General features: G+C 39.8%; 1 protein-coding gene across 6 annotated transcripts in view; it reads left to right on the forward strand.

The window, feature by feature from the left end:
- AP2B1 (adaptor related protein complex 2 subunit beta 1) overlaps window positions 1-12,021 on the forward strand; it is a 141,022-nt gene that overhangs the window by 16,331 nt on the left and 112,670 nt on the right. For all 6 annotated transcript variants that reach the window (XM_010385198.2, XM_010385204.2, XM_010385199.2 and 3 more), the window contains exons 4-5: window positions 1,976-2,111; window positions 4,687-4,932. In XM_010385198.2, coding sequence (XP_010383500.1) covers window positions 1,976-2,111; window positions 4,687-4,932 — 382 coding nt within the window. The remainder of the gene's footprint in view (window positions 1-1,975; window positions 2,112-4,686; window positions 4,933-12,021) is intronic.

Genomic DNA, 12,021 nt, shown 5'->3' on the forward strand with positions numbered 1-12,021 from the left:
ATGAACATTAAAAAGTGTAACTGAAGTGCTTTGAAACAGTACTAGGTTGATATGAAGAATTATTCCTTTTGCCCTCTCTCACTCCTGAAAGCAAGATGATTCATCAGCAGCTCTACTAGAGCCACCCACGAAAAGTCAGCCAGGGTTCTTGCTATTGTCGTGTATGCCGAAACTGGGCACAGTCTGATCTGGAAATTCAGCCTCGTTATATGCCACCAGTGTTTCCATCAGTACGTGAAGGATATAGATTTCATTAAGTTGGACTAAGTGATCTTCCATAAATGGATTATCTAAGGCACCCACCCAATGAGAGAAACCATGTTACCTTTTTGTACATAAAATAAATATTTTAAAATAATTATTGTTATTTATTTATTTATTTTTTGAGATGGGGTCTTGCTCTGTTCCTCAGGCTGGAGTGCAGTGGCATGATCATGGCTGCATCCCAGGCTCAAGTGATCCTCCCACCTCAGCTTCCTGAGTAGCTGGGACCACAGGCGCACACCACCATGCCTGGCTAATTTTTAAAATTATTTATACAGACAAGGTCTCACTGTGTTGCCCGGGCTGATCTCACACTCCTAGGCTCAAGCAGTCCTCCCACCACGGCCTCCCAAAGTGCTTGGATTAAAGATGTGAGCCACTGGGCCTGGCTTTTTTGTTTTTGTTTTTGTTTTGTTTTGGATGTGATAAAGGTAGGGGAAAAAAAAAAAAAGACACTTGGCTGGGCGTGGTGGCTCACATCTGTAATCACAGCACTTTGGGAGGCGGAGGTGGATGGATCACCTGAGGTCAGGAGTTTGGGACTAGCCTGGCTAACATGGTGAAAACCCCTCTCTACTAAAAATACAAAAATTAGCTGGGCGTGGTGGTGCACACTTGTAATCTCAGCTACTCAGGAGGCTGATGCATTAGAATCGCTTGAACCTGGGAGGCAGAGGTTGCAGCAAGCAAAGATCGTGCCACTGCACTCCAGCCTATGCGACAGAGTAAGACTCTGTCTCAAAAAGAAAAAAAAAAAAAGGATTCTTAAGATATGCATTAAAATATTATAGATGAAGCTGGGCACAGTGGCTTATGCATGTAATCCCAGCACTGAGATTAACATTTTTCATAATAAAAAACTTATTCTAAAACTATATAGAGACCTTGTTGAGAACAGCACTACAATTTTTTTGTTATTTTTTTTTTGGTTGGGGACAAGGTCTCACTCTATCATCCAGGCTGGAGTACAGTTATGTAATCATGGCGCACTGCAGTCTCAACCTTCTGGGCTCAAGTGATCCACCTGCTTCAGCCTCCTGAGTAGCTAAGACTGCAGGTGTGCACCACCATACCCAGCTTTTTAAAAAAATTTTTTGTAGAGACAGGATCTCGCCATGTTGTCCGGGCTGGCCTTGAACACCTGGTCTCAAGTGATCCTTACAGCCTCCCATAGTGCTGAGATTACAGACATGAGCCACCATGCCTGGCCTATAGTTTCTTTTCTTTTCCTTTTTTTTAAATTTATTTATTTATTTATTTATTTTTTGAGATACAGGAGTCTAGCTCTTGTTGCCCAGGCTGGAGTGCAATGGCGCGATCTCAGCTCGCCACAACCTCTGCCTCCCAGGTTCAAGCGATTCTCCTGTCTCAGCTTCCTGAGTAGCTGGGATTACAGGCATGCAGCATCATGCCTGGCTAATTTTTTGTATTTTTAGAGAGACGGGGTTTCTCCATGTTGGTCAGGCTGGTCTCAAACTCCCAACCTCAGGTGATCCGCCTGCCTTGGCCTCCCAAAGTGCTGAGATTATAAGTGTGAGCCCCTGCGCCCAGCCAGTTTCTTTAATAACTCATTTCTGTGACAGTTACTGCTGTGGAGACATTTGTTCTTGGCATCAAATCACTCTGTTAGTTAAGGCTATTCATATTCTGTCCAACAGCTTGGCACCAACACCTGCTTACTTTCCTTTTCTCTTTTACCCTCTCTTCTCAGTTCTCTCTTTCCAGATGTAGTGAACTGTATGCAGACTGACAATCTGGAACTAAAGAAGCTTGTGTATCTCTACTTGATGAACTATGCCAAGAGTCAGCCGGACATGGCCATCATGGCCGTGAACAGCTTTGTGAAGGTAACTTTTCCGAAGGCCTCAAGAACAGAGTCTGAATTGCAAATAAATAACCTTTGTTCACAAGTAAGGAGTGTAGGGAAGTGTTGGCAATGACTAGGAATGTTCATGTTTTAAGCATTCTATATACCAGTGTGTGTCATCCAGGGAAATTCAAACCATGTGCTGAGCTTTCTGTTAGTGGGACTTGGTGTATCCTTGACGGATGGGTAGAAGAAAACCTGGTGAAACCTCACTGTTTTACCTTCTGAGGTTGACAAAGATTGGGCATATCATTGTAGTATCAGTAACTGGTGGCTTTACCTATTTTATCTTTGTAGAAATTATGCTTATGAGTCAGCAGTAGTGGAGACTGCAGGAGTTTCTACTTTTGTTTCATTTGATAGGTCTTACACCATTTGATTTTTTTTTTTTTTTTTTTTTATTACGGAGTCTCACTCTGTCACCGAGGCTGGAGTGCAGTGGCACGATGTTGGCTCGCTGCAACCTCTGCGTCCCAGGTTCAAGTGATTCTCCTGCCTCAGTCTCCCAAGTAGCTGGGATTACAGGTGACCGTCACCATGCTCAGCTTATTTTTGTATTTTTAGTAGAGACAAGGTTTTACCATGTTGGTCAGACTAATCTCGAACTCTTAACTTCAAGTGATCCACCCACCTCGGCTTCGCAAAGTGCGGGGGTTACAGACACGAGCCACCACTCCTGGCCTGATTAATTTTTTTAATGGAAAATTTTAAACATATTCAAGAAAAAGGACTAGTATAATAAATTCCTAAATGTTCATCTTGCAGTTTTAACAGTTACCGACACATAACCACTCTTGTTTATAATCCTCATACATATTTTCTGACCTCCAACCCTCTCTCCTGCTGGATAATTTTAAAGCAAATCCTAAGCATCATATATTAAATAGTTTTGTCCTTATATTTGTCAAGATAAGATCTTCTATTTAAACATAAACACAATATCATCATGTCTTTAAAAATGGACAAAGCATTTTCTTATTAGTGAATATCCAATCAAATCTTTCCTATCATAGATTTTTTTTTTTTTTTAGACGGAGTCTCACTCTGTCGCCCAGTCTGGAGTGCAGTGGCCGGATCTCAGCTCACTGCAAGCTCCGCCTCCCGGGTTTATGCCATTCTCCTGCCTCAGCCTCCCGAGTAGCTGGGACTACAGGCGCCCGCCACCTCGCCCGGCTAGTTTTTTGTATTTTTTTTAGTAGAGACGGGGTTTCACCATGTTAGCCAGGATGGTCTCGATCTCCTGACCTCGTGATCCGCCTGTCTCGGCCCTATCATAGATTTAAAGAAAGTAATAATGGGATCATTCCCATTAATTTTTATTTTATTTTATTTTTTTTGTGACGGAATTTCATTCTTGTTGCCCAGGCTGGAGTGCAATGGCATGATCTCAGCTCACCGCAACCTCTGCCTCCCAGGCTCAAGTGTTTCTCCTGCCTCATCCTCCCAAGTAGCTGGGATTACAGGCGTGCGCCACCACACCTGGCTAATTTTGTATTTTTAGTAGAGATGGGGTTTCACCGTATTGACCAGGCTGGTCTTGAACTCCTGACCTCAGGTGATCCACCCGCCTTGGCCTCTCAAAGTGCTGGGATTACAGGCGTGAGCCACTGTCCCCAGCCTAATATTTTTTTAATAGTTGTGTTTTCTCTGTTTGGAACTTAGTGTACATTTAAAAAAATCAGCATTTCTAAAATTAGCTTCTATTTAAAATGTTTTGAAAAATATGCAATATGCCTTCTTCTTTCTCATGGACTTTTTGTTCTTTTCCTGTGTTTAGCTACGTTATAGAGTTAGAACATAACAGTTTGTTCTCTGTGATTGGTGGTTCATAGGTGGAATATATCATTGGGAATAATTTAGTTTACATTTTTTGGAAGTTAGAGTTGTGCATGGATTTATATGGGCTTAAAGACATTTTTTGATGTAGGGCAGTTTAAAAGAGTGTTCTTTCTCCATACTCTATTTACTATATTTGGAAGCACTTGCTAGTAAAAGAGAATGTATGTTAGTCAAGAACTCAGAGGGCCCTCTCTGCTGCATAACTCCAGGTACTTATTTCAAGCCCAGACCGGCTCCTCTGCTCCCCTTTGTTTTCTTGGCTGCAGGCCCCAGAAATCTAGCTCACTTTTCTCTCTATTTGATGCTTAGGAACTCCCTGTGGAGTAGGGCACGGTCTTTCCAGTTTCTCTCTTTTTTTTTTTTTTTTTTTCTGTGCCGGAATACAAGCCCAAAAGCTTTTCCTGTTTTTAGGGCAGATCCTAATGACTGTGGGATGGTACCAATTCCCTAAGCCTCTGCCTGGCACTGGAATGAATCCTACTGAGCTGTTTCTCATTTTGTATTTAAAACAGTTAAATGACTTCCTCACCTAAACTCTTAAATAGGGCAGCTAAGATTTGTACTTAGGAAAGGAATAGCATGGAAGATTGGAGCTCGTGTAGAATGTATGTGGAAGCTTAAATTAATGAGGTAATTCTTTTGCAGCTTATGTAAACTGGACTGTTTACTTTTAGCCACCATGTATACTTACAGTTGTTGGTGATTGTTTTCTGCAGGACTGTGAAGATCCTAATCCTTTGATTCGAGCCTTGGCAGTCAGAACCATGGGGTGCATCCGGGTAGACAAAATTACAGAGTATCTCTGTGAGCCACTCCGCAAGTGCTTGAAGGATGAGGATCCCTATGTTCGGAAAACAGCAGCAGTCTGCGTGGCAAAACTCCATGATATCAATGCCCAAATGGTGGAAGATCAGGGATTTCTGGATTCTCTACGGGATCTCATAGCAGATTCAAACCCAATGGTAATAAGCTTCTGCTTTTATAAAGAGAGCAATATTTAAAATGAGTCCCTTGTTAAAGCGTGTTTAATATGAACCTTGTCTTTGGAATACTGGGTTATGGGGTAGCTATGGGAAACATGACTTTGTGTGTCTCACTGATTGTGTATTTCATATCCTAGGTGTTTTTGAGGTGAGAACTAAGTACTAAAATGCAGGGACCTTAAAGCAAATCTTTGTGTTGTACCTATGCTCATATTTGCCCATAAACTTTCATCATTTTCTTTAGGAGGTTTGGCCTTAACTTTATGTATATTTAAGATTATTTTCTTCAGATCAATATTTGTGACATTTTCTGGTGGTGTGGGACTAGAAACTGAATGAAAACGATCTTTGTTACCTTATTATTATGATGCATTTCTCTATAGGGGAATTTCTAGTACAAGATTATTATTATAATTATTGTTATTATTATTATTATTATTATTATTTGAGACAGGGTCTCACTCTGTCACTCAGGCTAGAGTACAGTGGCGCGATCTCGGCTCACTGCAAGCTCCACCTCCCGGGTTCACGCCATTCTCCTGCCTCAGCCTCAGGACAAGATTATTTTTAGCCAACTTGATTATGTTCTAAATGTTTAGCAGCCAGAATGTAGCTTAACACCTTAAAGTTTTTTAATCTTTTCTTTTTCTTATTGACATTTTAAACTTTGCTTGTATAATGAAGGAGATCAAGTCCCAAGTGATATGTTTGACTCCAGTAGTAACTAAAGCTCATTTGAATTGGGTACTAATTGAATATATTTGATGGGTCATTAAATATTGTTGCAAAGAAGATGGAGGAAAATAGCCACTTTCTTTAAAGTACTACCTTTTTGGTCTAATGCAGTGTTTACTGAAAGGTGCATAACACTAAGAGTGAATCAGTGGATAGCCTTTGAATATTCCCTTTTTAAAATTGCTTATCTATTTATTTATTTTTTACAGACAGGATCTTGCTCTGTGACCAAGCTGGAGTGCAGTGGTGCAGTCATAGCTCACTGTGACTTTGAACCCCTGGGTTCAAGCACTCCTTCCACTTCAGCCTCCTGAGTAGCTAGGACTGCAGGCACATGCCACCACATTCAGCTAATTTTTTTTTTTTGAGACAGAGTCTTGCCCTGTTGTTGCCCAGGCTGGAGTGCAGTGGCACGATCTTTGGGAGGCTGAGGCAGAAGGATCACTTGAAGCCAAGAGTTTGAGACCAGCCTGGGCAACAAAGCAAGACCCTGTCTCTACAAAAAATTTTTTTAAAAATTTGTTGGGGCTGGGCGCGGAGGCTTACGCCTGTAATCCCAGCACTTTGGGAGCCCAAGGCGGGTGGATCACAAGGTCAGGAGATCAAGACCATCTTGGCTAACATGGTGAAACCCCATCTCTACTAAAAATACAATAAATTAGCCGGGCGTGGTGGCGGGCGCTTGTAGTTCCAGCTCCTCCAGAGTTTGAGACAGGAGAATGGCATGAACCCGGGAGGTGGAGCTTGCGGTGAGCAAGGATCACACCACTACACTCCAGCCTGGGTGACAGAGCAAGACTCCATCTCAAAAAAAAAAAAAATTCGTTGGATATGGTGGTGCATGCCTGTAATTCCAGCTACTTGGGAGGCCAAGGTGGGAGAATCCCTTGAGCCCAGGAGTTTAAGGCTGTAGTGAGCTGTGATTGCACCACTGCATTATAGCCTGAGTGACAAAGCCTGTCTCAAAAATATAAAATAATAAATATTTTCTAAAGTTAGTAGTATCTACTTTACAGAATGTTTAGCTGGCACCTTGTGATTTTGGCATTGCTTTTGATTCACTGTTATTCTGAGCAACTATCGATAATTCTCTACCTGAGGACAGATGAGATGAAAAGTGTTTGTGCTGCAACAATCAGCCAGGTGGGCAGAATATCATGTACCCCGTGGAAACTTACCAAATGGTGGTGCTAAGAATATGGAATGGCTCAAAGGGAAAATGAGTTCTAACTTACAGGCAACTCCAGTTTGAGGCAGCATCTCTAGGCTAATGTAAATTTTTTAATGCAGAACCTGCACAGTTAGATGGTCAGGGATAAGGCCTAAGGGATGTTTAGCAGTAAAGTCATTTGTGTGTGTGTGTGTGTGTGTGTGTGCGTGTGTGTGTGCGCGCGCGCACGCGCACGCGCACGCATGCTCAAGTAGCACACTTAGAGATCTTTATCCAGATAAACTGAGAGGAATAAAATGATTCTGAAACAAGGTTGGTTTGTCCGATTTATTCAAAGTTTACATTGCAGAGGAGAGAGCTAGTTTTCGTCTAGTTCATAAGATCAAGTGGCATATGTATGCTATTTATGTATTTGTGTTTTTTATTATGGGACTCTTCAAACATTCAAAATTAGGACAAATAAATGAATAAAAATGAATTCATTTATCATCACTAGATTCACTAGTCATCAATACATGCCAATCTTGTTTTACTTATTTTCTTTCCCCATCCCCTAGCTATATAAAATTTAAGCAGGCAACACATGAGCAAGTCTCTATTTGAATTTAATATATCATAATATTATAGTAAACTGTATAATATTCTTAATTTTTAACCTGTTTTTACTACAACAAATCAAAACGTGACTTGGGGAGATTTTCATAAATATCTTTGAGGAGACTTTTAGAGAAAGTTCAAAGCTACTTGGTAGATTTTTGAGAAACAGTTTCAGGAATACCTCATGTTTTGTTGTCTATAGATTTTCCTAGAGCAGGGTGTCAGCATTAGATAGTGAATTACTGGACCAACTGCTCTCTAAATAGAAACTCTTTGCTGTTTTGTCAGAACTCAGTAGCAGAACTTTTCTGATATTGTTTGACTTAGCCTAGAGAGGTGCCTGGAGTGTAAAATTTAAGAAGATGCTCATTCTCAGGTGCCAACTCTGTACCTCACAAGCCTGAGAACAGAGTGCCTCCTTAAATTTTGTGCCTGGAGTGCCTCACTTGCCTTACTCTTGTCCTGGCCTTGTTACACATACTCATGTTAAAATCATTTTTTGAGCTCTTCATTCTTGTTTTAGTGAAGAACTGAAAAGCTTGGGCTTAAGAGGTAGCCAGCACACGTAGATACATACCTATTTTTGATTTTGAATTTATACTTCTCATCTCAACTGTATGTCCTACTTATTACCTTAGAGTATTATAACTGTCATTAGAACACTTAAATTTAAGTGCCTTCTACGCCATGCACAATGGTAGATACTTTTACTTTATAATGTTTCACTTAGTTACCACATCTGTCCTGTGAAGCAGAGGTTCTTCCATGTTACAGGTCAAGAAATGTGCACTCAGACTGAAGAACTCTTCCTAAAGTCATGCAGCTAGTAGTGATGTAGCTAGGATCCCCACCTAGTTCTGAGTCCCAAACTCCATTGCTGGTTACTACCTTTGTGGATGAATGTATACCATAGAATTTAGGCCAGGTGTGGTGGCTCACGCCTGTCATCCCAGCAGTTTGGGAGGCCACAATGGGTGGATCACCTGAGGTCAGCAGTTCACGACCAGCCTGACCAACATAGCAAAACCCCATCTCTACTAAAAATACAAAATTAGCTGGGCCTGGTGGTGCATGCCTGTAATCCCAGCTACTTGGGAGGCTGAGGCAGGAATATCGCTTGAACCCAGGAAGCGGAGGTTGCAGTGAGCTGAGATCTCACGCCTTTGCACTCCAGCCTGGATGATAAGAGCAAAACTCCATCTCAAAAAAAATAAAAAGAAAAAGAATTTAAATGTGTAGCACACACAGAACTGCTTCATTTTCTCAAAATGTTTACATTTTTGAATACATAAAGACTGAATTATCTGAACACTGCTTCATCATAGAAATCTCAAAAAAGAAAAAAACAAAAACGAAAGATACAAAAAAAAAAAAAAAAGAAATCTCAATCTTCTTATTCCAGTGATGGATATGAGTCCTTATTTTACTGCTCTCGAGGAGTGATTTTGTTCCACTTTTTCAGAGGCTGCTCCACATGGTGGCAGCACTGCACCAGCACATATTAGATTCTCTTAGAAAAGAAAAGAATGAATGCTTCCAAGGGGTTGTGCCTTAGTAGTTTTCTTGTAGCTCACTTCAGAAGGGCATCCTAGATTTGAAAGCACTAGAATATCTGCAGAAATGACTTTGAAATCTTCTAATATGAGAGATAAATGTTGATTGAGAGCTGAAAATTCTTGGTGTTATGTTGACCTCAAATCTGGTTCCTTGTGACACTGTGCCTTGCTGCAGGTAACAAAGCTTTACTATAGTTTTGTTTCCTGTCTTTTGGGGAGAATCACATACATCTTACTTTCCTGCAGTTGTTTTACCATTTATAGTTTAGTTGAAGCTAACTTTTGATGAAATACTAGCTAAGAGAGAAAAGATGAATTTAGAAGTAAAAAAATCTCACTCTATTAAGTCCTAGCTTTATGTTCATGTTGTTTAACTTACCCAAGTCTGTTTCCTTTCCTGGAAGATGAAGGTTACTATCTTAGAGAGTTGTTTGGATTATTTATTGAGCTTTTGCATGAAAAGCGCCTTATAAAGTGTTTGGCTTATGGGAGCTCATAAGTGGTGGCTGCTACTATAATTATGAAGTAGATACTAGGCAGAGGTTAACATTATTGCTACAATATTAATTTAAAAGGTTCTGATTCCTTTAATATTTGTACAGACTATCTGTTCCGAGGGAATTAGAGTTAAACTTGTCGTCAGACGTGGACTTTATCATATCCTTATCCAGAATAAGGAAACATTTTAGAGCTATAGGGAAATAGCTTTCGTGATTTTTTTACAAATGTCATCAGTATATATTTGCAAGAAAATGTGTATCTTTTTGGCATGTGACTTGTTTTAGTGAGATATGCACTTTTGAATGATAGTATTCTCTAGCTTTTTGCCCAAACATTAGGATTTTCCTTCCTTACTGTGGTTTTCTTTTTTGCTCTCAGAGGCATTTAGGGGTGTTCCAACTTCAGTTAACTTACATATATGTTAGAATTTGCAACTCCAGAGATGTTCTTGACAGCCCCACCACATGTGCTTTGCTTTTTGTTTTTATTTATTTTAAAAATTTGTATTTTATTTTTTGAGAGACACGGTCTTTCTCTGTCGCCCAGGCTGGTGTGCAATGGCTTGATCATAGCTCGGTGCAGCCTCAGACTCCTGGGCTCAAGCAATCTTCCCGAGCAACTGGAACTACAGGCATATGCTACCATGCCCAGCTAATTTATTTTATTTTTTGCAGAGATGGGTCTTGTTTTGTTGCCCAGGTTGGTCTCAATTTCCTAGCTTAAAGCAGTCCTCCTGCCTCTGCCTCTCAAAGTACTTGGATTATAGGTGTGAGCCACCATGCCTGGACTGCTTTTTGTTTTTTTGAGTTCAGTCCTCCTAAGTCCCTTTGGCTTACTGCCTAGCCCCTTTGATCTTCATCTTCCAGAACTTCTGTCACTTTCAGAGCTGCCCACGAGAATACCTACGCTTCCTTGTTCTGTCCTCTCTGCAAAAGTACAAACTGCTGAATTAGTAAAAAGTAAAATAAAATAAAAAATCTCATTTGTTAAGTGTTCTTCTGCACAAGCAGCATGCTCTCAGAATAGCCTCAATTCAGGCCAAGTATAGTCTTTAGCAAAAGTTGTAGTTAAACTTCCAGGTTCTTTTAATTTGAACTTTTGCTTGAAAACCATTTTATGAAGAATGACATTTTTCTTCTCAGAAAGTAGTATGTATTTTGACTATGTGCTAGCCAGCACGTAGACACAGCATGGGATTATGATGGTGGTTCTCAACCAGGAGTGATTCTACTCTCCAGGGCACATTTGGCGATGTCTGGTAACACTTTTTTGGTTGTCAAACCTGATGGGAGGAGTGCTACTGGCATATATTGGGTAGAGTCCAGGGATGTTTTCAACATCCTTCAGTGTGCAGGACAGTCCCCCCACAACAAAGAATTATCCAGCAGTAAATGTCAGTAATGCCAAGGTTGTAAAACCCTGGATTATGGAAATAGCACTGAGGCTTTAGAGCCAGAATGGCTGCTGTTTTGAGTCCTGGCTTGGCTGCTTACTAGAAATGTGGCTTTGAACAAGTTATTTAAAATGAGCTTCAGTTGTCTTATATGTAAAACTGAGGTAATAATGCCTATTTTAGCGAATTATTTTGAAGATGAAAGAATAATGTATTTAAAATTTTACACTTTCCCTGATATATAGTAAATGCTTAATAAACTGCAGCTATTCTTGAGGAACTGGCCTAACATTATGCACCTTCCGGTTGTTATAATCTTCATTTAGGCATTAGGAAGTTTACCCGTGTGTTGATTTGTTGTCAACCTAAGATGATATTGAAAAATGCCATCTGTCTAGATCTCTTTCTAAGCTCAAGGAAGATTTTTGTTAGAATATATTTGGTATTCATGTAGGCTATGTTAAACTGTCTATTAAAGGTAAGCCCAGAATGCATAGAAAAACTAATGACTTCACTGAATTTAGTACTTAAAATATAGGATTGCTGTTATCCTTAAATATATATTAATAAGTAACAGTTATAAAATTAAAATATTATATATAAATGAAATTAAAAATGTATAATACTTTTCATATCAAATGTCCATGAAGGAGTTAGAGCTGGTAGAATTTTAGGCACGTATGAGAATGTCAGTATGTGGTGAGCACTTGTTAAGAGTAACATTGAAGGTAATATATTCAGTTTGTATCTGAGTTCCCCAAATGACTCACATTGTATTTCATATTAAAAAAGGAGCTGCTGTTAATTTCTGCAGGATTGAATTTTGGGCAAGTGGAATCACTGGGGGCTGCTTTGATATGAAGCCAACTTCCCAGCTCTTGAATTTCCCACCAGTTGGTCTGAGTGTATTTCTGTCTCTACTTATAGAGAAAGCAAACACTTTTTGTTTTCCTTTTATGCTGTGCTTTGTGGAAATCATTTTCTGTGTATTTTCACTTTTAAAATATAATTTCATTGTTTTATATTATTACGAACTTAGGTTTTAAAAAATACCTCATTTTTTAGAGGAACAATTTTAAATTTATAGAAAAGTTGCAAAGACAGTACAGAAAAAT

The sequence above is a fragment of the Rhinopithecus roxellana genome, chromosome 19 (assembly GCF_007565055.1).
Source record: "Rhinopithecus roxellana isolate Shanxi Qingling chromosome 19, ASM756505v1, whole genome shotgun sequence".
Classification (NCBI taxonomy): Eukaryota; Metazoa; Chordata; class Mammalia; order Primates; family Cercopithecidae; genus Rhinopithecus; species Rhinopithecus roxellana.